The 27,321-nt window shown below is 41.8% G+C and overlaps 1 protein-coding gene across 1 annotated transcript; it reads left to right on the forward strand.

Moving 5' to 3' along the window:
* Positions 1–6,150: 6,150 nt before the first annotated feature.
* LOC111272131 (B-cell receptor CD22) lies at positions 6,151–25,722 on the forward strand (the record flags this gene model as incomplete). The annotated part of the gene is made up of 10 exons (XM_086973170.1): positions 6,151–6,368; positions 6,671–6,852; positions 9,795–9,882; positions 10,002–10,215; positions 10,491–10,628; positions 12,904–13,194; positions 17,166–17,325; positions 17,481–17,617; positions 20,493–20,618; positions 21,592–25,722. Coding segments are annotated over 10 exons (1,646 nt in total), but the record flags the coding sequence as incomplete, so codon positions are not given.
* Between the last annotated feature and the right edge of the window lie 1,599 nt (positions 25,723–27,321).

A 27,321-nucleotide genomic window follows, 5' to 3' on the forward strand; every position in this document is an offset into this window, starting at 1 on the left:
ATTATATAACGAAACAGTAACCTATTTGAGATCCACCAATAAATCGGCAGGCGCCGAAATAGCTGGCCTGCAATACGCATACCGTGGCTCTAAACGAGCCTCGACGTTGATATCGGTGATTGTTGGTAATCTAATAAAGCAATTCGCTTCAACTTAGCTACTGACGCTAATCAGCTGAAAACCCCCTGCCAACCTAAATTTCTACTGTGGATGACCCGTTCCATAGTAATCCACAATCTGTTGAGTTGATCGTGCTTCCTTCCATGGTATCCGTTGCATCGCTTTGCGTCAGTGTACAGACTCCTGTATGTTTCCTTGGTTCGCTTGCACTGTTAATTGATCAATCTGGCCGCAAGGATGAAAGGACCAGCAGGTCCTCCCCCAGCATCGATAACTGTTTTGGGCCCAGTGTAAAGAGGCCTTAAGAGCAGCTAGTAGGCATGAAGATTGTTTGTTAGTAAATTGGCCACTACCGTCATGTATTAGCCGAATTAGAAAAGGATTCGGGTAGAGAAAAAGGTGACGAAGTGGCCAGCTGCACTCGACTGATAGGAAACTTGCGATGAGTTTAGCGAATAGATAAGCAACCAGATAACTTTCTGTATGGCTGTATATATGTATGATATAGGTGTAGAAGGTATCAAGCTGAGGAATGGATCAGGTATCTGGTGACAGCTGTTTGTTATTATGTTATCGACGCTTCAGAACAATTCAGTGTACTAATAAGGGGTCATTCAATTAAATAGACAGTTGCTGATCCATCAGACAAAAAGCACCAAGTATATATCAGTGTTTTCCTTGTCTGAGTCTGATTAGGTCGTGCGAGCAAACCTCGCTCAACAGAAAAACCCACTATGAAAGTAGCATTAGCAGCTTGTTCGTGATCTGAGATTATTCTGTATAACTACTATGTTGGTCTATTTCACTTATATGTATATAGCTTTTGTACTAATGTATCGAAAAGTTCAGGGAAATATGGCTGCATCTCATGGAGTTGTCGTTGTTCTCCGTCCTCAGTTTTTCTCCTCTAGACGAAATGTTCTCTTAAATCACCATTTGAATACTGGGTATTTCAAACCGATACTACAAACTGATCTAAGAACGTCTGCCTACGGAATGGAATCCAACTATTATGGAAACCATTCAGACACAAGTAAACATATTGACAAATCAATCTGCATAATGAATTCACTGTCAGGTGTATCATATAAAGTAACATTTCCTATTTTACGTAGATAGGCCATCCTCTGGCACTTCAACCAGTCGTCCGATGGGTTATGTTCGCCCCTGTGTCGACGCCGAAGTGCATCGCTCCATCTACAAGCGACCAGTATTACAGCCCCCGTTCCCCTTTTAGGATAAATCACAGATACAATATCAGGTTCCTGCGTCAGGTTGAGTTGCTTCGTCCTGGTGTTGAAAATTGCATTTCTTTCTCGCCTAACTTGATTGACGTTTTATCCAAACTGAAACAACCCTTCCGTTTCAGTTTTCGTATCCTGAGAAAAATAGTTTTGACGAACAATTGCAATAACTTGGCATATTGTATACGACGTTGGGCCTCACTTATTCCTGCCCCGCCCCTCGAAGTCTAGTTTCTCTAAGAATGCTAGTATTGCCTTCACGTTAGTAATAACTTTCTAAGCATCGTCTCTTTGAGCTAAAAACTGTGAAGCCAATCTTATAACATTCTGTCGTTTCGCTTATTACGTACGGTGATAAGCGCGTGGCCTATAGCTACTGTGCAATGTCTTTAATGCTTAATGCCAAACACAATATATGGCTTTTACAGACGTATTCAACGCTTCGTACACGGATTGGCATACGATGGTATCGATTAGAAGTAATGTTACATTAAACAGTTGATCTAAGTATATCAAGCCCACATGGGTCACCATTATTCTTAACTAAATGCCACAAGTCCAGCTACCACGATGAAAGACGCAATCAATTCTGGCAGTAATTTTCCACCACTGCAGTGTACAGAGACCATACTAAGCGGAAAGACGCTTGGTCGTATATACAATATACATATATAGCAATACCCACCGCACAATTGGTCCTATTCGGCTCGGTGAGTCCTATAAGCAGCTTGCTTGTTTTGCAGGCTGATTGTTCTCTAAGCCACCTGTTTCTGTGAAGAATACATCTAAACGTATTGATCTCAACTAGCCGATCGGTGCCAGCCCATGCTTTGTTTCCCGTGTTCAAGCAGATTACGCTGTTTTAGTGGTTTCAGTTTGCCTACCTCACACACAGCAACCATTTCGAACCAAAACTACAAATCAATGGAAATAAAGAAAGTGTTTCCTCGGACGATCGGCTGATGCTGGGGTCAGGCTGGATAGCTAAGGAGCATGGCAGCTCACACGAGGTCCTCCGCGATTGAGTCAGACTCAGCTTTTATCTTGACTGTTTACCATGCCATGTTGTCGAGCAGCGCCGACGGATGTAGAGGTCAATCAGGCGATCGTGTGAGTATAGGCAATTTTGCGTAGTGACAACGGACGATTTCAGTGTGCAATGAGGAACTGAAACGGTTATTGAAAACAAGAGATGAGGACAGGCGTACGCAGTTCGGAAGATCGCTGCTGTTTATCTCGTAGAAAACGCTTTTCTCCTTGTACTCTGTCCTCGTGATCCCCTATTCCTTTGACACTAAGACCAGCAATATGCTGTTGTTGTCTCTACGACATGGTCTCGCACGCGACGGATAACGATGCAATGCTTGAATACGTTGGTACGGATAATAAATAAAAATTTATGGTCACACGATGAATCCATCTACAGATTTGAGATATCTTCAGAGACACGGGCGTGAAATTAAATGTCACCTTTAGCAAAGAGGAAAAGGTAATCATTAGGCTTGGAGTCGAAACTTAATAGAAATCGAAGTTATCGACCGGCGGAGAGTCAACGATTCGGCCAATAAGTTATAATGCTGAATCAAGAACAGATTTAATTATTATCAGTTATCGCTTATTATCGACGCGTTGTGCCTTGGTAGGGGTCCAGACCCGTGTGACCGTTGCATTTAATAAATGGACGGACGTAAAGGGCTCGAGAAGTTGAACCGATAAATGAATGAATTAGCCGATGTTTTGATCGTATCGATCGGCCTTATATGTTGGTTGTAGACTAGTGACTCGTATCTTCTCGGTTTTTCAAATTCGAAATACACTACATACAAACAAACGTCTTGTTCCCATGATTCCATAGCGGTAACATGTACTCCTATTAAAGTCACGGATAGGTAGTAGTTTAGGCCCGAATCTAAACATAGATGCACTACGTTTCAAGCTAGCAGTTTGAAGCAACGCTTGATGGCAACACCGGACATAAAACTCGAAACGTTTAAATGAGTGGGTTAGGGCGAGCGAAAATGGCTATGTCTATATGCTACGTTTACTTGGGTTTCTGGAGTAAACACTCCCTCTATTCTGCATAAAGCTTCAGCTTTACATAGCAGTACGTATTTTACCTAGCTCTATATATGGTATATGGGCGAAAGCCCGTCAGTAACTGATATGATAAGAGTCTGTCTGCGGTTGGATGAGTACTTGCAGATCGCTACTTTATAATTCAGTCCAATCTAGAATATTGATATGGGAAATACGGTGCTTTAGACAACCAAGTCTTTGGTTGGGAAAGACTTAGGGCGGAGCCTGAAGCACCAATAGCTATGCATAGATACCACACGATCTGTACGAATAAAGAATGTTAAATATAAGAAACATCTATAAAACTTCTACACAGAATCCTATGTAATCTAACGAGGATGAGAATATTGTTTCTAAAGGTCTGTGTTCTTTTTGCACTGCAACTTGAAGCTTTTGTTGAGCCGATTCATCTTGAATACTGGACCTCATTGAAGAATAACTGCCTTTTGTGTTCTCTTCTATTCTAGCGTGTGTCGCCAATGATTATCTCTGGGATCAAATTGAAGTACAGTTTTTTTTAATCACCTCATGGACATATTTCACAGAACTGTCAAAAGCAAACATCTCGTCACCTCAAGAAGTATTTTTGTACTCAGTACTTTATGCTCGATCGTAACCTTTATATCGAGTACCGTATTTCTTTGTGTATGTACGAGTCTGTGCCTGCTAAGGAAGCAGCGTACTCGCGAAAAATATGCATAATGCCAATGGAACAGGAAGCGGATTTCTTAAAACAAGCTCAGACATTCTCCCGGTGCTGAGATGTAAAAACGAAAGATGCTGTTCTTCACCGAGATGGTTGGTACGGTGCCGTTGTTGTACATATCGAACGGACGAGTCCTTCTGCGAAGTTAACGGTAAGCCCCCCGGGGGGCTACCTTGCGGTACGTCTTTTCGTTCCAGCTTCTTCTCCGCATCCCTTCTCCTCTTCACTGTTACAAGTGCTGCATGGAACCTAACCCTGCCTTGCTCTCGATACGGATCCCGTCCTTGTACGCAAACAAATACGAAATTGTATCAAGCGCTGGAAAGCCAACAATACGAAGCTGCAGTTTACAGGAAGCCATGAATATACATCGCTGGCGGAAAGGCAAAGATCACAAAAAGCAGCCTGTATCATTTGTGGAACTGTCTACTCTCGCCTGCCGTGAACCCTCAACAATAAATCTATACTGTGCCAAGACCGACAAACCTTTACTTTCTGCAAGCCGCGAGTAGTTAACCGTGACAGGAGTGTTTATGCCTCTTGTGTAGTATTTTTGACTTGAGTAGCTATCCTCATGCCCTCTAAGTAGGAAAAAAATTAGAAGCTGTTTATCTGCTTCATCGTCGGTTATAGGGACAAACCCCTGTGTGACGTCGTTTTAAGGAAATCGGTGTGTTTTGGCAAATGTTAGTGTTAGTGTTAGTGTTTTTTTTTCATAGCTCAAAGTGTTGTGCTTAATATGAACGCGGATAGTGAATGACGGAGTTTACTATCCGCTAACGCAGCTCGTTTAGGTAAAGTGACTGCTTCATATTCGAAGAATTGGTATTACCAAGTACAAATCTAGATGTTCCGAGAACCCTAGACTAGTTCCGGCCCAGCTTTGGGAGAGCGTCAGTGCTTAAAACATGAGTTCGGGAACATGTTTTAACAAAACTGTATGAAAATTCGTGTCTTGGTACGTGCATGTTTTCAACCGGCTAAAAGGACAGCTATGAGCTCTATAGACGGGTTGGTTAGATTCTATTAATCCATGGTTCGCCCGTTGACGTCGTTTGTTGGTGGCGACATTTCGACCTGCCGTCCTTCAGACTACGCTAGCTAACGTGCTGGCTTCGAAGAGACAGTTACTGTTTACATTAATATTATCCCCGGCAGTATTATGAAAAGAGAGCTTCTAATTAGTACGTAATCCAGGTGACGCGCTCGCATGAGCAAAAAGACCTACTCTAATTGAAATTGACCTTAGCAAACTATTGAAGGAATTTGACTCTTGACACCTGACCGTTCTTCGGCCAAACCTCTGAGGCCTCGCTGGGCTGCGGTCGCAGAACGAACACAGTGAAGAAGGCCCACAAATGAGACGTTTATAAACGTAGTCGCCAATTTACACCAATTCGACTTTCGTTTGTGCTGCTCACTTGTCCGGCTAGGACTATATTGTACCTTCTTATGGTAGGCAATAGGCCTCGTGAAAAAAAACACGATTAAAGGATCAAGATATCGAGATTCTTTAAATTTAAAAAAAAATTATATTCATTACTGTCAAATTTATCATACCTATATATGATTATATTTTTACTCCGTAGCCACTACTAATTAGCTACGATGATTATAAATGAATAGACTGGGGATAAGCTAGTATCAGTTTTGATTGACCTAACCTTCTAGGTGCAAACATCGTTTCTCGTTCACTATTCCCTCATTTGCATATGTTATAGCGTTATCTTACGTTAATCAGTGTATAGTACGCATAAATAAGCACGCTCTCCAAGAGTGTACGTTGTTTCACGTCCCTACACAACGAGAGATATTAGTGACCTCGTTTTAGCTGGCACGTATGTTTCTTAAAAACACGTGTCGAAGCTGCAAGCCATTCATTTATGTCACACACAGAATCGTTAAGCAGGAGCAATGCCGATGATAAAGTTAGGAGCAAACCTAAATCAGGAAAAATTCGAAGCCAATAATTTACTTATTGCTATTTGAACTTTTCTTCTACAGGTAGTACTGCAATAACACGTATAGTCGTAGAAGAAGGTCATCAAACAGATTTACCGTGTGTGACGGATCAGCCATCGTTCAATAAAACGGGCAACGTACTCAAGGTCTGGTGGTTTCACCAAAGACCGGGCAGATCGTTTGCGGTCAACCCTTTCTATACCATCGATCTCACTTCTTCGAATCAGGTAAAACATCTATGGTATTTTAGGATGCATTTGTAGAAAAACGCGTTTTTCCAGTCGATGAAACGACGACCGATGTCGTTGAAAAGACATTTGAGACGCAGACCTGTTTAGAAAATCAATAAACTTAGGTGAAATCGTTGTAAATCAAAGGTTATCGTAATTATATCAGCTTGCTTATGTTTAAATTTGGCGCTGTCTTCAGGTTGGTGTCAAACGCTTCTACGAAGTTTATTATACCGAGACAGATCTCTATATTTATGTGTAGCAGCATTATGTGTACAATAGCAGTCGGTCAACTTTGTCCTTCCGTTCACTTCTGCTTGCTTGTCACATAGGTTCTGCGTTGGGCATCAGAGAAGTGGACATCTCGAGCCTACTTCAGCTTATTATCATATCCGTACTCGTTAAAGCTAATTCGACTAGAACACTCGGATGCGGGTGCGTACATCTGCCAGGTGCACTTCAAAGATGGCAGTATACGAAATGGAACCGTCCAGCTACAAGTTGTCGGTAGGTAGCAAACTGAAACAATCAGACATGAGGCAATAGTGCTTAACGCACGTTATGTTAATGACACCAAAATAGGATTCCGCTATTAATTAATGATACAGTTCTGATTTTTGATGGACGCCATTTCTGTTCAAAAAAAGATACAGCGCTAACAAATAAGTGTCCGGTTTCCAAAAAAAAAAACACATTTCTATCTGGTAACTCTGTCAGATAAAATAACTAAGCCATTAATTACTTTCAGCATAAGTAACAATTAGTTTTATCGTAATTGTGACACTGAGTGATACCACGACCGAAACAAACTTATAGCAAAATAAAAATAAAACTATAACTTGCAGTACCCCCGTTACCTCCACACATTTACACGGAAACTGGGGAGGAAGTTCAGACAAGCCTTGGACCCCTGAATGAAACGTCCAAGCTTGTCCTCGTCTGTAAAGTCAAAGGAGGTAAGGGAATTCAGTGGACACGTTTAAAAATAAGGTTTAATACAATAATAATTCTTGATGAGTTACATATTTCAAGATGCTGCTAAAATTATAGATCTATGCACTTAATATTCCCTATGTTGTTCTGTAACGGTGTAACTAGTTTATCATAAAAGATGTACTTTTACCAAACGTATTAGGCCAGTAGAAGCTCTCCGCCGACTCTGCGGCCTCATTTTATTCGTTAGATAAGGTCAAAAGTGCAGGCACCTATAAGCTCTTCATCTACTGTAATCTCCGCCTTTTTCTGGGCAGTTACTTCCATTCAGATTCTCCCACAACCACTTGTTTTGGCTACTTGAGTTGATCCGTCCTTAGCACACGACGACTGGTAAAACAAGCCCCTTATGAGATCCCAATGTTCCTTTGTCCTTTACGCGCTGAGACTTATATAGAAGCCCAGTAGTGAATGACGTTTGTACGAGCATGTCGACGGCGTAAAGAAGAACAAATGTGCCCATTATCAGTATCGCTCAACTTGATTATTCTCGGAGTCAATGATGGAATTAAGAATAATCACGAGCCGAGATTTGGCGAATTTCGGCAGCATGATTCTTCTGAACAAGAAAAAACGGGTCTGTAAGAAACAGCAAGAAGGGTCGACTGTGACGATGTCGGAAACGGGGTTTAGTATAAGACAAAGAGGTCCCCAAACTCTACCCGAATCTTTAACGTGGTTTGGATCTTGCATAAATTATTTGCACTTCTAGTGGCACATAGCGCTCGGCGGATGCTTCAGTACCAAATCTTCTAAAAACTGTCGAATGTAGCTAAAATCTTCAGACTATCCCGAAAAGCGCCCAAGACTCTAGCAGCAAGCGTTCTAGGCTGCCTCAGCTTATGGAATCATAAGCGGATAGCGATTCTCTGTCACATCTTATATTTTCTTATCCCTCACGTTTTCTGGAAGACATAATTTTCTCGCGATTTTTTTAACTTTTTCCCCCTAAATTGCGCGTACTCCGCGTACGCGAGTATCAAGATTGGAGTGTTTGCGTTGCTTAATATTCTGCGTCATGTAGATATTTCGCGAAGCGGGTGTCGTCATGACCGCATTACCCAATTCCAGCGACACGGTCATATCTAAGTGTATGCGCAGCTGAAACTCTGACGATACGGTATTAGATATTGCTCTTGTTATAATGGTCTAATTGCCTTCTCCTCCAGGATCCGCGACAAGCTTTCCCTTGGCAATATAACTGTGAATGGTAAGCCAGTCGACTCCGAATCGGACCGCATAGTGAATATTCGAGTAGATTGTAGTCTGCTATACATGCATAGAACCTTATGCCCCTTATGCCTCTACAGACACATCAGTAAAAGAACATATGGGTATAAGTACAACCGCATAGGTTAGGCTGCCAGCGCTGGTATTTGCCGCCCGAATATAGCAATAGCACACATCAGCAACGGGACAGACTGAATGCCAGCTGCCGCTTGCTCATGGCATCTAGGTTTCCCAAACCCGTATACCTGCTGCTTGCTAAGCCAAGTTAGTCAATGCTAGTTCGTTGTCGCCGAACATGCATCCTCATTTCTAGCTGGTATATCTAGTATTCAGGCATTTGTGTGTGTATATATATGTATAGGAAAAAAAGGATCGATAGAGTATAGCAGATCACCCCCACAGCTGGTATGGAGCTTTAAGCGAGACCAGATAACGTCCGTTACAGAAGCCGTAACAGCAGCCGGAGCGGCAACAGCAGGTTTGGCGATTCCTTGCCTCCTTTTCTCGCAGTGGTAGCTGAAGCGTGAAGAAATGTAGAGTAGAACGATTATTCCATGATCTGCCACGTGTGCATCTGTGTGTGTCTGGGTGTGCCTGACTGCTTTGAGGATTGCCAATCCCTGACAAATTTCTACAAAATTGCTGCTTTCGTTCCCCGTCTTTTAGTGGAGATCTGAAAGACTAGACAACTATCAGTGAACGTAGCTGATTGCCAATCAAGAAGATGAAGGAGAGCGTTCTTTGTTCCTATTATATCACTGCTCTGAAAAATGCTTTTCTACTTTTCATTACTGCAAAATATAAAAGAGTTAGTACAATTCGTAGTGCGTTGGATGGTCGAAAAGTGTGTGTGGTATCACCCACATGTTCAGTCCTATTACACACACGGTATATGGATATCGTGGAGAATGCGACAGACAATTTAATGACATGTGGCCCATCGTATATAAAAGTCATCACAGTAGCATATCCGTATGATAGAGTTTCAGTCGTATAGGAACGTGATCCACTATAGTGCTACTAATGAATGACGAAACAGTGTATGCAGATCTGAGTTGGGATCTGTTTGTTTTATTTAAAATGTACTTGAATATATGTGGTTTGGATCTAATAGGCAAACCAGCTCCCAGTGTAACATGGAAGCGAGGAGGCACCGGCGAAATCGAGGGCAACGTTCGTACGTCTCGTATTGGTGACACAACCGCTTCGATCCTCACTTTACATCCACTTCAGCGCGAGCATCACCTCGCTGAGTTCATCTGTGAATCTGCCAATGACGAGATCACTTACCACACGACCCAGTTGCGGCTTGAGCTCAATCGTAAGTATTTATCATTATCTACTAAGTTCTTAACAGTAGATAGTTTCGCAATAAGTTCGCAATGGAATAGCTAATAGACAAGGAGGAAGCTAAGGCCCAATCTTGGCTTATAATGATAGGATGAGTTTCGTGATAGAATTATTCATGAAATCTATATTCTTCTATTGTCAGTATCACCGCTCCTTGTCCAAATTCGTCGAAGTGATGCCGCGCTAAGTAGTGGCTACCATGCCGAAATTATATGCGAAGTGTGGGGTAGTGTCCCGCCTGCTAAGGTGTCTTGGTGGAAGAATGGCATTAATCTTGAGCAGGACTTTGAGCACACGAGTATGGGTAAGTTGCACCACTCGACTAGGACGGCTAACCTTTGCTTGTCATATAACCACGACCCGCTTGCTAATCTACAGGAGTTGCCTGTGTACTACAGTCATAACCGCTCTAGAGGACGCTGTCAGCAGTTGAAATGTACGCTTAAAAGTTTAACAAAATAGCTCTGAAACGTTCAAAAATTCTGCTGACGAGGATCACTTCGAGGATCGAGCGCAGCAAACGCGACATATGGGGTTATTCTAAGGCATCCGATCAAAACCGTTTATATTATTTTTCAGATGGAAATTTGACGACTTCCGTGGTCCGATTTCAGCCTCGAGCAGAAGACAATGGACAGAGCTTGGTATGTCGTGCAGAGAACCCTCGCATGTCTGTGCTTGGGGTACGAGAAGACCAATGGGACCTAAATGTGCACTGTAAGTTATCTAACTTAACGCAATTCAGTCACTAACTGCTTCCATAACTTAATGACTAGGAGCGTTCCTAGCACTATTGTGCATGTCAAGTAGACTATCAGAGCACTCCTTAACCAAGTTCAGAGTTTTTTCGGAAAAAAATCTGCGTGCATGCTGACCTTACCTATGAGAAACGATACTAACGGCGAAAGCTTTCGAGCGAACTTTGCTAACTGTTCCGTGTAAGTACGCCTGTAATAACAGAAATAAGCAAATAATAGAAGCGCGGGCTCTAGAACATCTAGAGTATCAAGCTCTAGAATATCCGAGACTAGATAATATTAAGTATTTCAATGCGCTTACGTAGCCCTGGACGCTGACAGTAATTGTTGCTTCCCCTAGAGATAAAATGAGCGAATCAACAATAATGCAACCAATAGTCAAATCTTACTATTATCAGGGAAGGCAGGAAAGATCAGCAGTGTCTCGCTTTATCCGAAACTAGCTAAGAAACTTCTTTGGGATTTTTCTTTTGGAGAGGCTGATGCAAGACACACTTTGTTTGACTCGAAAACAACGGGATCAACGGTACCGTCCGCAGATTTGGCTTCAACCCGCCCCGTCGATCTACAGCTGGAAATAACCTGTTCAATTCCATAAGATTTATCTACTCCAAGAAGCATTTTACTTGCCTATTTTCTGGGCTCTAGCAACATATTCGAATGGATAGAAGCTCAACGTTCGGCTGGCTTCTCGAAATTCGAAATCGGAAAAAAACAACGAAAGTAGCAAATTTGTCCTATAATATATGGCCATTTCGATGCACCTGTGAAAACAGGACATAATCAACTTGAGGCTGGTAAACGGCTCGACCTGATCCGTTTTGGCTTTTCTCAAGTTTAGTTAAATCCCTATTCTTAGATCTTGTTCAGGGCGATTCATGCTTCTTTTTTCTGCCAATTATTTTCTCCGTACAACATACGACCCTGTAAGTCGAGGTTGTTTCAACCACGCACTCACTTCATGGATGGAAAAGCAGCCACGAAGACGAGGTGCTTTACTTGAAAATGGATGAGCTTATTTTAGTTCTCCTTTTCCTCCATCTCCATGAGGGTCGTTCTGTTTGCTCGGAACTCGGCACATTGGGCTAGCTAGGCAGTGGGCGAGTTACGGCGCTGGCGCCGGCGGACTGCTTCCACGCTCCAATAAAGTGAGACGCAGCGTCCTTTTTGCCTTTTCCTTTGTATTGTAGTGGCTATGTTAACGAAGAAGTGTCTGAGCGTGACTAGCCGCTAAGACGGAATGAGCATGAAATCGATTAGGGTGAGGGGGGGGGGGGGCACGATGACGCTCGTTGTCTGGAATGTATTTTAGCTCTAGCGGAACTGCTTTTTTGTCTTTCTGCAACGACAGTAGTAACAGTGGCGGCGGCAGAAGCGACGGCCAAGCAAGTGTTTGGATGGGAAGTTACTTTGTGGAGACTCGCGCAAGACAAAATCAGCGCCAGCCCTCTTTTTTTTTTAAAGAACAACGTTGCATATATGTGTCAGAGATAACTTAAGCGTATGTGCTTTTTTGTAAGCATCACATGTAAGCACGAGCGTATTTTGTATTACTGAAAGGATAACGAGACGTTAGACGGATGTGCTGGACGCTTCATCTACGAAAAGAGAGCAATCAGTCAGAAAAGGTCTATAGAACAACTAGTCGTGTTAGGGAAAGGTGACGGACGTTGGCAGAAATGGTTCTATTTAAGTCAGCCTATCTTACTAGACGAAGTGTGTATACCAAATGTATGTATATATGTACATTAGTGTAATCGTGTGTGCATATGTTATTAGTCGACGAGTACAAGATGAGCGGATCTATTTGTATAAATTGAATAGGCGCTACTACAGCATATCGCTTTCAGGAGACGATCTAAATCGATTCATATAGATCCCTTTTTGAGAGCGGAGCATCCTAGATGAGTTCCTATGATTCATACCTTGCCTAGCAGTTTTAATGCTTGTACTAGACTTGTCTATTATAACTGAACATATAAAGACAGACATAGGCAAGATAGATTTATGACCAGGACGCAAATTTATCAACGCTTAGAACAAGGGTAGATTTCGTTTGGTTAGGAACAAAGTTGGTACTGGATATCGTTTTCCTTGCCCCAATTCTACTTTAACTACAGAGCCAGCTTCTGCTCTCTACCCCTCAAACTACCATATCAAAAATCATTAAAACACGTGAAACTGGGTTGCTCGGTCCATAGCGTTAGCGTACGGTTCGTATCTTCTTTCCACAGACCGTCCCGTGGTACGCGTTCAACTTGATGCACCGGGCCAAGGGTCAATAACGGAGGGCAGTGATATCTCAATATTGTGCCTTGTCGACGCTAACCCAGCACCGTTTGGCCCGCTCATCTGGAAACACAATGAGCACAAACTTTCGGCCACATTAGGTTCTGGTGTGAGCGCACGTCGAAATCGTCTTCACATACGCAACGTCAGCCATGGACATGCCGGTAACTATACGTGTGAAGCTGCGAATGGCCAAGGGTCCGGCGTGTCGCCTGCGCTCTTTCTACGGATAAAGCGTAAGTGCTCAAGACCAAAATACACATCTCTTACGTAATGCAAATATTCGCCTTGATAAGACTCAACACCTTCGACTTTTAATTAGACCAGTGACTTCATCCGTCGCAAACTACTAAATGAGGTTTTTTTTTTATTTACTGATATCTACTTCCTTCTAGCCGTATTTACGAGGACAAATAAAGCAAACTGAGTTATTCATATAAGAAAAATAAGTGTTCAGATCAAAATATTAGGTAGAGATATTCGATCATTGTCGAATTGTTTTTCCGCTGGGCTTGACAGCAAGTAAATAAATTGATAAAGTTTCCACGCATAAAAAAGATGGTTAACAAAGGTTCTTGTGAGTTCGATATTTCCATATGTCGGAACTTTTCTAATGACTTGTAGAGCACGGTCCACTTTTTCTTTCATCATGTAATAGTTTTTAGGCAGCCTCGGGTGGTCCAAAGATAGCAACTCCTAAAAGAAAATATCAAGGGTTTTTTTTTAAGATTTTATTCCGGTGCAGTTCCTTAGCAATCATGAAGCTGCACAATTGTCCAGATCGGATTCAATATTTTTATCCTTTGACCCTGTATTACAGTGGCGGCCGCTAGAGGGACCTTAATTATATTGTGATTGATAATCACGAAGGCGGCCCAAAAATAACGATTTTTTTTCTCTAATTTATGGAGCTTACTGCCAAAATGTAGTGCTTGCAAGCTTCAGAATAGGCTTCCGGCATTACATATGGCCGTACGCGATCCTTTGTTCACTGTACAGTGCATTTGTATAAGAACAGCTGTATCACAGAATAAAGATAACTAAATACGTGTTCTCGTATCAAAGCGACTGTGTAAACATGCAGGACAGCCAAAAAGCGTGGACTTCTGCACAGTTTGAGTCAGGTGCGGTACATATGCATTTTCTTTATTCCGGTAAACTTTTTTTATGAAAGCTTAAGACGCCATACGCTTTGCAGACGTGACTATATATATATATATATATATATATAATAAGGTGAAATACATGCACGATTAGAGCTATCTTGACACCAATTAGTGAACCGGCCACATTCGCTCGCCGGATTGCCGCTTCTCTTCTCAGAGTTGATTTTAGTACGTTACATAACCAATACTGACCGCATATTTGATCCGATCAAATGGCTATTGGCTCATACTGAGTAGACAGTCATTCGCTAGATAATATATATATACACACATATGCAAATGTGTCAGAGATGAGGAATATATATAGATAAAAAGCAGCGTCTAAGTCGTTCGACCTAATAATAAGATCCGAAACGAAATTCCTCGCGTGTCGCATCATCAGCGATATTCCTAAATGTATTTAATGGCGCTTTAATATTAAATTGTCATGATTAGTGCTGTAAGCGTAAATGCATTTTGATGGTAACTATATGAGGTTGCCTTCCACTTCGTGAATGACTCATTTACGACTCAGGACAAAAATTATATGAAGCCTCTTAAGCTTATATTAGACCAGTTGTGTGTACATTTACGCCTATTTCCGCTTTGTTCTGCGCTTCCTCAAAGGTGCGTTTTCCTCCTTCTTTGACAAGCCTTTCTGCTTCCCTCGTCAGCGACCTGCTGCCTCTTTATCTTTCTTTCGACAGAACCTTTAGTCGTTTGCAAAAGCGCAAGGACAACTGTTGAATCAGATGGTCTCGCCGTTCATTATTCTGCACATGGTTGGAGGGGTCACCGAAGTCTTTCTGATATTTCCCGAGAAGTGCTTTCCTCCATGCTCTACCCCTAGGCCCTATCTCTCTATGATTTCCGCTTGGGTCAAGTTCAGTGAGTCTCGTCTAAGTCTTGTTCCCTGCGCTATTCCTTGTAAGCTGTGGCGACGGTGGGGCTACCGAAAAAGCAACGCCGGTATCGGTGAGAACGATAACGCCTTTGAACATTTTCGTGCTTCTCCTCTTTTTTTGGACATCGTGGTCCTCTTTTTCCACAGTAATCGTGTGCGGCGCAAACCGAAAACTTCAAGGCGTTGAGGACGAGATAGGCCAAGGCAATCGTTTTCCATATTTCTCTTTCACATTTGCGCCTTCAGCTGTTCTTGCCTCGTTTTCTGCTGGAGCTCTTTGCTGGTTCTGTCAATATATCGCCAAATAGTCGAAGTAGACAGAGCCTGAGCGAGTCTTGGCCAAGGCAGCCGCCCGAGAAAAAGCCATGGGTGACAAGGTGGGGGGGGGGGGGTCGTTTCCCCTTAAAACCCCCAAATGTTTCAACATAACGTTTCTATTCGGTGCCGCTCGCGCGCCACCCGCAGATTGAGTTGGTCGAAGGAATGGACTGATGACGCTTGGGATCCGATCCCCTGAGCACGGTCTCGGCAAGCCAGACTCCGATTTTTCTGAGATAGGAGTTGAGTCGACGGCAGTCTCGAGGACTAGTTGACGGTCTTTCCAGAGAAAAACCCTGTCCTGTGAATCTTTGCAGGCAGCTCGATCACTGGAGCTGGTGCTGCTGCAGCGACAGAGGGAAACGCAGTGACCGTGAAATATGAAAAATGAAGAAGCTGTCCCCTGGAAAAGAAGAAAAATAAGATGTGAAATAGATGGAAACCAAGACGGAGGAGCGGCAGGGTGACCGGACGGATATAGGCGCCTATGAGATACATTACGACATATTCGGCAAACTCCAATGTAGACAGAAGGAGAGAAAATGCATGAAAATTATGGATGCGAATCGTTGTGTAAAGGAGAGCCGAATGTCTAGAGAGGTGGAGGGGTACAAGGATAACTGAACTGCGAATAAAAAAAAAGTGAAGCGTAGTCGACATGTTCCGCACCAGTAAAGGGAAATAAAACAGCGTAACAATGGTCAGTAGATAAACCTGGACGGGGCACTGCAATTAGAATAGTGATCTGCTATTATTCAGGCGGCCCGTAGAACCTATATCGGTACGGGTACCTTTATTCAGCCACATAAGAGTGAGTATGATACGTTTACGCTTATGAAACATGCCCTGTACGCCGTATGCGTTTCTCGGTGCCTTCATAGCTGTTGCAATTATGTTATTATAGTACAAACAGTACCGTGAGACGAATACTTCACGGATTTTCAATGTTCTATCGTCGTTGACGTCCTTGTTTTAACTAGCCCTTCGGTTCCAGGTTCTATATCCAAATGGTATTTTGATATTTCACAATTGATGTAATTTCCATTTCAACAAACTACTTAAACACCGTGTATCCTATCAATTAGACCAGTTGTTATCTGATGTTTGTAGCGATTACCTGTATGATCTTTATTCTGGAAAATAAATTATTTATTTTTAACGACCTGTTTTTCATTTTATTGAAATCTAGGGAGTTTACAATGGTCGCTTTAGTGATACTGCAATGAAAATTGTCGTATCGGGCGTGTACGATGTTTGGGTGGAGTCGTGCTAGTACATTGTGTCAACGCGTTAGTAAGCAGAATGGCCTCAGACACCCACTTTGATGAAAAGGGCATTTAAATCAAAACGTATGCTGTGATCTTCGAAAATACTTATATATTCTGTTTCCCTTCTTTTGTGTATGCGTCTTCATGAAAAACAGTACTCATTATTTTTATACATTGTTGAATTAAAGTGTGTCATTATTACTACAATCATCTGCTTAATTTTGATGAAATACATTAGTGTACTATTTTTTTTTCGTAATAGGGGGCCCGGGTAAAAAAAATAACAAGGGTATTTTAGTACATGTGGTGTCGACAGAAGCTAGTAGATTCTGGTTCAAGTTTTAGAAGAGATATTTTCTAACTTTTGGAATACCCTAGTATTACTCAGCTTTAAGGTCACATGAACATTTGAATTACAAAACGATTATAAAGTTTACTAGTTAATGTCAGGATTTTATTATCTTTAAGGCATATCGGCAGAACAAGATACTACCTCATATTGTTGCTAGCAAAGATACATCTATGGCCCTATTTGACAAATTTTCTATATGCTTGCTGCTTTGCTTGATTTCGAATTACAGATGTCCCCCTTTGCCGTCCTCACCAGCGAATTGTATATCATGCCCGGGTAGGTGAGACTATTCGTGTGAAGTGTTCGGTCACCTCACATCCCTCATCGGTTTCCTTTCGATGGAAGGTTAATAGCACAACAACCGAAGGACGAGTTGACAGGTTAGTGGTAGCGTAAAATGCAACAATTTGTATTTCTATAGAAAACATTGTGAAAATTACAGTAGACATCAATTCAGGGTTATGCTAAAAGGCAATGCCTCTACCTTACAAAACCTCCCGGTATAATTTCTTGTGTACATTTTCCTATCTGTCAGGTTTACATGGGATGGCACTACGAGTGAAGCAGAGTTTACGCCACGAGATAGTGGCGATTTTGGTACGTTACTTTGCTGGGCCAGGAATCAGCTTGGAGATCAACGAGAACCATGCTCATTCGTCATTGTTGATTTAGGTAAGCGTGAACACGCGTATTTGTCCCTATATCGAGGTTTAGGGGTCGAGTTCTGTTGCAAATTCGCAGTACAACTGGACTACTGAATCAGATAAAGGGAGAGACAGGTTTGCTTGTGTGGTTCAATACGTTTCAGTAAGCGGCAATGTTTGCATAGCTGTTGCTGGAAGTAGGGACTTGCTGCACTCTACGGAAACACAGGGAGTTTGTCATACCAGAGAGATTTAGAGGTGCGGAAATTCTAAAATTAGTCTTGAAGTCTTCGGTATCACTGATACTCTAGATAAAACCGAATATTTTGTAGTAATGGATATGAGCACTAATCAGCTTATGTGTGAGCTATGTAAAGGTGCATAAAAAGAAAATTTCTTTTTATACACTTGTACGTATATATATATATATATATATATATATAACCTGTGCTGTATAAGCAAATTCTCATAACCACCTCTTTGGTACGGCATCAAAAACTACTATGAAGAAAATTGCGCTCAATATTGTCTTTACACAGCAGCTTTAGTGTGGTATAAATATAGTGCTATTTCAGAGAGGAAAAACTTGAAGTCCCGCTGTGATTACGGTAAAATAGTAACGAATTGCAACTCAATGGACCACAATTAAATGAAGCTTATTAAGTTATTTTATAATTATAACCATAGAGTAGGGTTTAGTGCACCCCTCAACCTGGACTGGCAGTCGAGTTCGAGGATCCTTAGAAGGAAACCGAATGGGCTAATCTGACGGATCGATAAGCATTTCGTGGAAATTTAAATCTTTAGAGACATTGCGCCCATTATAGGTTTGTCAGAGGTAAGCTTTTTGCCACAACTACTGGGGGGCCGGCATAAAATAGAACACCAATTTGCATATTTGGCTAGAAAAATAAACGTGCACATAGTACGACGCAAATGCTAGGTGCACGTTGTTTGCTTTCGCGCAGTTTTTCAACATGAATCCACAAAGTAAAAAGAACGCTTCTTTATAACTATCGGATTATAAAAGACTCAGTTGCGCTCGCTGCTGATCCTTCCACTACCAGCAGTCGCCTCAGCTGTTTGTTACTCACCTCCCAATGAAACGGGAGGTTTATGGTAGTCACTAATGTGACTGCTTTAAGTGCTGACTGATGCAGAAGGAAGGACGGCTGTGGGGTCTGTGTAAGCGATCGAGAATTCTTAAGCCGAGTGCCACCGAATCCGCGCGTGCTGACAGGACTACAGCTGAAAACGGGCTTTTCACTCGTCATGAATCTTTTGTCGCCGGTTGTTTGTCCTTTTGTGGGTAAACGTCAAATAATATGGATTCAAATATTATCCGTAACGTAACGTAACGTAACGGAAAACTTGCCCCAGGTCGCTTCAAGGACGTTGCCCCGCGTCCTCGTGACACAGCAAGTCTGAGTCCAGATCTAGCTCCACTCTTCAGCATTGTCACTTCCAAAATGCGCGATTCCAGGTAAACTGTCAATCGGGACAACTGCCGATGCTAACCGGCGAAGGACGAAGTCGATTCGAAGGCAGTACACGTGTCTTTTTAGATATGTTTACCTTAAGCAAAGATACTAGGTAAAGCAGATTGCACTAGCCGCATGTTTACCTTTAGCTGCGTCGTAACAAATTGCATGACTCTTAGCGTAACCTTCTCTCACAGTAACTTCACCTCGTCATCTGGAAACAACAGTTCAGCTAGACCTGCAAAATTAAGTCGAACCCACCTGACTCTTAAAGCACCCTACGTGTCGCACCAGACAAAGAACCAGCCCACCAAGAACGCTTCTCGCTTGCTTCTTGTCGCTGACATGGGGGCGTAACGGGCAAACGCTGGGCTAACGGGAAATTTAATGGGCCTACCCAAGGCCGATCATTATCTGCGGAAGCTATTTTTCTTGGCTAGTCCGACTAGCGATCCGATCACCCATCCATTGACTTCATTACCAGCTCCTCTTTGCTCCCGAGACCGCCGACCCAACACATATATAAGTCGGCAGCGGGACTCGGCTCGCAAACATTTTTGATCTCCACACTCTGTACACCTTAACCGTGTGCCTCCCGCGTTGCACGGAGCACTAGTCTTTAAAAACTGCATTGAGGCTTACTCCCAGTGGTCTGCCCTGTAGAGGGTGTTCTTCGGGTCTTGAGAGTTCCGTAAAGAGTCGATGGCCGGTGAGCAACGAAATCGATTTTTGATTCGCTGCAAAACGAGAAGATGGAAAAAGCGAGAGAAAGCAGGGAGGATCAGGCTGAACGTTGGCGTACCGTTATAATGGTGAACCAAAGGTTTCGAACAAGAGCTTATGGGAAAAATTCTTGTCTACGTTCGGTTCGGCGCTATTCAACCGCTCTTCTAACGTCGAAACGGTTACGGTTCATGTTGTCGCTATAGGATGCCGCGTACTGCTGACGCTGCCGAACCTTAAGAACTGACCAATATAGACGCAGCAGGCCAGGGCGCACCAGTGATCGAGCCATAGATTTCTTTAGTCGTTAAATTAAAAACACTGCATACTAGAACGTACGAGCAGGTTCTAGACATGTGTAACCTTACCTTCTTGAAGGTGCGATATTAATGCGTCGTGTATTGTACCCGCGCGATATCAAGTATCAAGAAATCGTTTAAATTAGTAGAAAACATCCACGATAACAGTTTTTTCTTTTAGATTGAGGAAAAATGTGATGCCTTTAGGCCATCAGCTTTCTACTAATAGATAAACATAGAACAAATGCTTTGCCTGCAGCTCTCTTCAAGATTATATATATTCTTGACATTGATAGATGCTCGTTGGGGAGATCAGTGCTTTTGTGTGTATAGGTAATGAACTTCAAACTCAACTTTGGTCCTAACTAGCGGATACATATATATTTCTATTCTAAAATAGGCTCCCCTTGGCTGGCGGACGAGGTAACAATTGCAGCTACGTTGTGTTTAGCTCTCCTATTCGTCATGTTAATTTCGTTTGCAGTCGTATTGCGGAACCGTCGCCGTGACCATGACTATATGCAGGGTAAGTTAGGCAGTAATCGAACGGATATTGGAATTATATTTGATTAGTAAGTAGTCGTTTAGGCACTTAACAGCTTGCGGTATCGTGGCAAGTTCACTCCATTCCGCTAAATAATAGAAGTGTTATTGATCCGATAAGTTGGGTAGAAAATGTTGGCTATGTACCTACAATATATCATCGAAAAAAAATTATGTTCATCTGAGATTGAGAGACAGCTGCTGATCTGATTAGTGTTATACTCTCTATATAATTAATGATTGGCTTATCGGGCTCATTGGGTATTAGACGCTCAAAAGGGCAGCGTTACTTCTGTGTTACCCTTTCTGTCCACAAAAAGGGTAACGCAGAGGAAAAGGGTTTACGTGACACCACAATTAATAGTACAGCTGATATGTGATCGATTTCGGTGTTGATGACTTAAATATAACGATTTTCGTTACCTGTTTTCAACGACAGACCATCTGTTTGACGTAGTCGCAGGGCGTTAGATACGAGTCACGTTGAAAGTTTCCGCTGTGCTAACCCAGAGGAACGTACAAAAACAACGTTATTGCTCTATTGTTCGATCAGGCTGTGTCAGGTGGCCAGGTCCTACCTGCTGCGTTGCTTTGGCTCCAGCAGAAACTGCTGTTTATGCTCAGCGCATTAGGGAATATATTAATAACAGACTAGAGAGATGTTATTGCCGTTGGCTGTTTAGCAGGGATCTGCGCTGTTTCCTATTTTTACCTTTCAGTTATATGGGTTGACGCTGTGCTTTAAATAGCAAATTTCTGGTAGCAGGATCGTTCCAATTCGAATCGTGTTCCTCCGTATATTCTTTTGATCAAGAAGGTACTCCCACAAATGGATATGAAAACAATTCAAAGACAAATTGAAACGCTGACAGTATTTTTCGTACGTTTTCGTCAGAGCAAGCGATAGTAAACGGTGACACAATTCATTAACCACCTACGATGTTTTCGTATTGCAGAGGCGTGCGATTCGGGCCACGGTGGCGTTATCGTGCTGAAGAGTAACGGGTGTAACAATAACCAATTTAATGATCCCGCCTTCCTCACGTGAATGAGCACCTCATCAGTATCCTCAAAAGTATCGTGATACATTGAAATACACAAATGACGAAGGGTTAAAGTTTTTAGCCGTTAGCATCATGCCAAGCAATAATCGTCGGTAATGACGACCGTAGGTCCACTAAAACAACGGAAACCTTCCTACTATATAAGAGAAGGCGGATCATGGCCACAAAAACGGACGCATCTCTTAGCTATATGCTGTTGCTATCCTTGCCAGAACCTAGGGCAAATTGTGAGTATCGTAGCATAAGTGGGATGCCCACCTGTGAGCAAATACATTGGTGCTGATTGTGATTGTGAAGAGCAGGAGACTTTGCCTATGCGGCCAACGAAAAACACAGAATACATGGATGAACGAATGAAATATGGATGAGCTGTGGACCGAGTGAACGTCACTACCTGTACAGTAGAGACAATATCAGTAAATAGAAAAGATGGATAATCATACCAATGATCACGAACTGGGCTCATGTCGAACTGCGCTGGCGTATCAAGGATAAAGAAGAAAGCTGGAAAACAATCGTAGAAAAGGTCCCATCCGTCAAAGTTACACGACGGCCGAAACATAATCGTAGTTGCGCAAACCTCGGTTAGAAAAACACGGGAATTATGCGACACATTATGACGTAATTTGACATCTCATCCGACTCTACTTTAAACGATGTCTTAATCCTATCAGAGTCCCATAATAAGAGAACGTCTTGCCTTTCAATCCACCTACAGTAGTAATATTAATGACCATTTCAAACCCAATCCAAGCAGCATGTGTGGATACGAGCAATGGATTGTATCAAGCGTGTACAGATTGTGTTATGGAAGACTGATTGTTAGCTCTTGAACGGTTAACGATCAAAGCTGCAAGAGCGTAATGCTACTTCTGAATAGGTTTCTATTTCCCATATATCACAAAACAATCAAGATCAAGAAGATTTCAGGAAATGGGACTTTGGTCTTTGTAAGTGCGTATATCATACACTGCTCAGCACACTCGTCTTAGAAGTTGTCTAGCGGATTTATATGGAATCACTTAAAAGTTGCCTCTAGTGGCAGGTTAGTGTCATGGCTATCTCATATGTATGTGGATGCAAAAGGTAAAACGCGATGATATTATAATAACATCCTTATTAATATAATTATAAACAAATAATATAGGATACAAAAGTCATAATGTAAGACTATTGGACGCAAGTATAAAAAGTACGTGAGTCTGAATTTTTGCGTTCTTGCGGTTAGCTTATAATAGTATTATTGACTGCAATCGCTCAATCGGGGTCATCTAGCGCACTCACAAAGAAATGGTGGGTCTTAAACGTAGGTAGTACGAACGGGTCAAACTTTGACGAACGTTACCGGAGAACGATACAATTAATATCAAGATTTATATGAATTAATATACATTGCATGTTGTGTAAAAGTAACAAGACAAAGCTGAAAAAAAGAACAGATAATCCAAACCGGCGACAAACAGCAGCGATTTGATATCATTTACTATGCGAACTTACATTTCTTACACGAAGTACCACAGGACAACTTATAATAGCCAGAATAAGGATGATAAAGTATTTTAGGCTGGAGGTAAATGCTGCGGTGGAGAGTTTCTAGCAGGCAGACGGGCACTTTTGAACGTGTGACAAATCGACTAAATCCTAAAATTTAGGTGCAGGCAAAAAGAAGCGCCATTTTAAATAAATATGCAATCGAGGTACTTCATTCTCATCGTCTCGTGCCAATTGTCAGTCTAACTAAAACGACACGTATGGTATAAGTGAGAAAAGGTCAGCTGGTACCATAGTCACGTACATACAAATGAATTGAACTTTCGATCGAAAAGAAGCAACGCTGAATTTTCAGTCGCCGCATTTACCCTTCTTTACCTACGGCCGTTGTACGTAAATGAGGGTATCTTCTAATCGTTTGTACAGGGAGCAATACGTGTCAGCAATGAAAAACCCAGATTCCTGACGGTGACGACACAAACTGGATGCATAGCATACACGTTGATTACTAGCGAATTTATTAACAATAATAGAAAGGAAATGTTTAGGTACATCTACATAGGAACAATGGTAGCTGACTTCTGATCTGCTTTTCGTGAACGAGGTTAGGATTTCAGCTATTATAATCGTATACCTCACCCATGTACAGCCGCTATACCGGCCAAAGTTTGAGGAATTACGAATACCAAAAAGTCGTTGAGCGGTCGAGAGTGGGGGTGGGTTGAAAGGGACTGGTGTTTAAGGTGGGTTCGATGTCCGACACGATGCGGTAGGAACGTGTTTATCTACTGAGCTGGTGCAGGTTCTTCTTTCGGGTCTGCCCTGGTAAAATGCCTAACGGCAATACGAGAGCTAAATCTCGAAACATAGGGGTTCTAGCTTGAGCGTAAGTACACGGCTCGATTTGTGCTAAGAACGGTCAGCCGCCCGAAGTAGTACCCAGTGACAGCGCTAGCCATATGATTTTTCGACGCGTCGAATCTACATTGAGGACGGGAATGGCTGATAATTGCCGAAATGGCACTATTCGGGTGTGCATAGCTATTATTTTATGCATGATATACATAGTGCTAGATACAGGAGCAATGGACGACAACCAATTGTGGTACACAGTTTAATACCGGGTAAGAGAAAACAGCCTAAATTTGTTTAGTTTTCTGTGAAATCTACTTTAAAGAAGAGTAGATTGAGGAAAGGCAAATAGACGACGCCGGTATATAAATAAATGTATGTAGATGTATTGCAGAGTTGTTCAGTCACAATGAGAAAAACTAACGTAAGGGTCTAACGTTTTAGGTCGTAGGCTTTTGCACGCAATCATCATACGGTAGTCTCACAACATTATCTGTAACGACAGCGGCGCAAAGGAGAGATAGCTCGATGCGTCCACATGTACAAATTCTAATTATATGTATATATATATACATCAATTGATCTGAATCAACTGATTCTGAACATTGCACCGCTACTGATAACTGAAAACGATAAACTAGTAACGAAGAGGAACAATAATCTAAATACATTTACGTAGTTAATCGCGCTGCAGAGTAACAATATCCGCAACTAACGAGTGAAGTAATTGTAGAAAAGCTGACTGCTTATCTTCAAGTTGTTGAAGACCTAAAGATGAGATCTTCAGAAACGAGTATACAAACATTCGATTGATTCACATGTAGTATATACCCTTATATCTATTGATGTTTTGTAGGTATGTCTGAATTGGCTTCCAGTTTTCCGACCGAGTCACTAATGATGTTAAGCAGAAGAAATTTAGCACAATTCATATCGACAGGGCAGATTTTATTCGACATTTAAAGTACCGCTAATCACTTACGGGTCTCCGTAAACGGTTATATAAAGAAAAAAAAAAAGAAAGAAAGAAAAAAAATAGGAATTAGGTTCTTGGAGAGACGTCGCTGTCTAAGCCTCGCCAACACTGCTCCACCCCGTTACTGGACCCACTTATAAGCCTATACATGCATATAAGTACTAATCACTAATTATACAAAAAGAATGTTCAGGGTCTTTTCAAAAAAAAAAAAACAAAAATAAAGGAGTGACAAAAAAGATACTATTGCCAAGACGACAGTCGGTTAGCAGAGCTACATCACGAGATATTGGCGAAGAAAAACAGAAGGTCAACAACGAACGTAATTCGAAATTATTCATTGAATCAATAACACATTAACTGTGTAGTGATATAAGCACACAATTGAAGATGGCAGCAGAACGAAAAATAACGTCGGATTAACAATTCTCTCTCTCGCATTGGTCTTTCCCTCGCTTTTGTACTGAACACATCCATCAACGATAGCCAATTGATCAACGGAGCGAAAACGTATAGTTCTCGTTTTATCGTATCATAAACTAAAACCGGCCATATCGAGGAAGACAAATTTATTACCCCCCACTGTAAATCCGGACAGCGAGAGAAAAGAGAAGGCGAGGCGCAAAGAACACCAGAAGAACAACGCAAGTTGGACACGCGAAGAAAGCTAAAACGAAGGTTCAATAAACTATCGTATATAACGACTGCCTTATTTTTTCTTATATAGTGTAAACTTCACTACAGTAAAATGCCGTTAGTTAAAGCAGATAGTTGTATTTTTATTGTCGGCGTCCTAGTAATACGTATTTATTGATTAGTGGATTAAGTTTTTTTTCGTTTAGCTATTAGTAAGCCTGAAATTAGCGCCTAAAGTATAATATTACTGTGCCATTTGCATAAACGCAATGTATGATATATGGACCGTGTATCACTAGCTACCTGAATAATTGACTGCTTAAGTTTACGTACCATTTGGACGATCGATGCGCGACGGAATTGGATCAAAAGACGCTTTTTTTCGACCGTTTCAGCCCAGCAAAATAAACGCTTCCTCAGGTTTTTTTTTTTCCTAAGATCCAGTGAGACGTAACCCTGTTCGGAGTTGATCTTGCGGGGCTGTAGTATGCTTCTACTAGTCATGTTAGTTCGTGGCGTAGCAATGGCCATAATATATCTTCGTACCGGAGATCTTGGTTATGTACTAAAAGAAAAACTCCGAAAAAGACTTGAATGCCTATCAGTCATCATTACAAAATAGTACAAGTACGCCCCAGTTTTATTGACACCCATTTAGTTGATCAAGATTGTATTCGTGATAGATATTAATCATGACTCTTATTCACAATTGTTCAAAGAGCCTATAAAACTAAACCAATGAATACACAGATCAACGTTAAACGAAGCGTAACCAGAGCGTATTACTAGAACGATATGGCCTATTGGAATTGGCGGCTACATTTGAAAGCAACAGAAGAAGAATTTGCATACTTTGTAGATGATAGAAGTTCGAAAAATGTGAAGATCTTCAACAAAACTTTGCCCACAAAAACTACCCGAATTCTGTTCGCTATTCAAATAATCGTTGCTCGCATTGCTTACATTATACATTGTTGCCTAACCCCCTCCAGTGATTATATTGTAAGGAACAAATTAGCCTATTGTGGTAAGTTGTCTTCTCGGTTAAGCGTTTAATGTAACTAATGAGAATATCTGCAAGGGCTCCTGCCGAGATGGATGATTTCTCTGCTTCATTCATCACTCATCAACGACCTCAACGAGCAAATCTGGGCGTTGAGGTCTAAAGTGCTGATGCCGTTACTAACATTGTCACAACGGCGCCGGCTTTGAAAAAGCGGAAGCTGGTGTAACCTATTTTTCGATTACTGTAGGAACATGGCGACACTCCTCGCTCAAAGACGTTGTATATTGAAACAGAAAGTCAAAGTATAAAGAGCTCTGGCCTTTTTGGAGCAAGTCATCATTAACTACGTAAAATGAAAAAAATTATACTTCGGCCTTGCCTGAAAGATAAAACGCACAGCGAACTTTGGCCAGCACGGGATCAGTTAAAATAATGCTTGTTTTACTAGTGAAAATGTGGACCAATCATGCAATTTTCTCCTTATTGCAACCATATGTTTTTCCCTTAGCAGAGGAGAAATGGATTTGTATGTCTATTGAGCGGAATCGTCCTTCTTAGTAACAGTATCCTTGGCAGAGGTTAGTATCAACTAGACTAGGGATAGCCAACTGGCCCGGCGATAGCTTAGTTGCCTCGTAACGTTTGTCCGTTTTGGTCTAGG

The sequence above is a fragment of the Varroa jacobsoni genome, unplaced genomic scaffold (assembly GCF_002532875.2).
Source record: "Varroa jacobsoni isolate VJ856 unplaced genomic scaffold, vjacob_1.0 contig01641, whole genome shotgun sequence".
Taxonomy (NCBI): domain Eukaryota; kingdom Metazoa; phylum Arthropoda; class Arachnida; order Mesostigmata; family Varroidae; genus Varroa; species Varroa jacobsoni.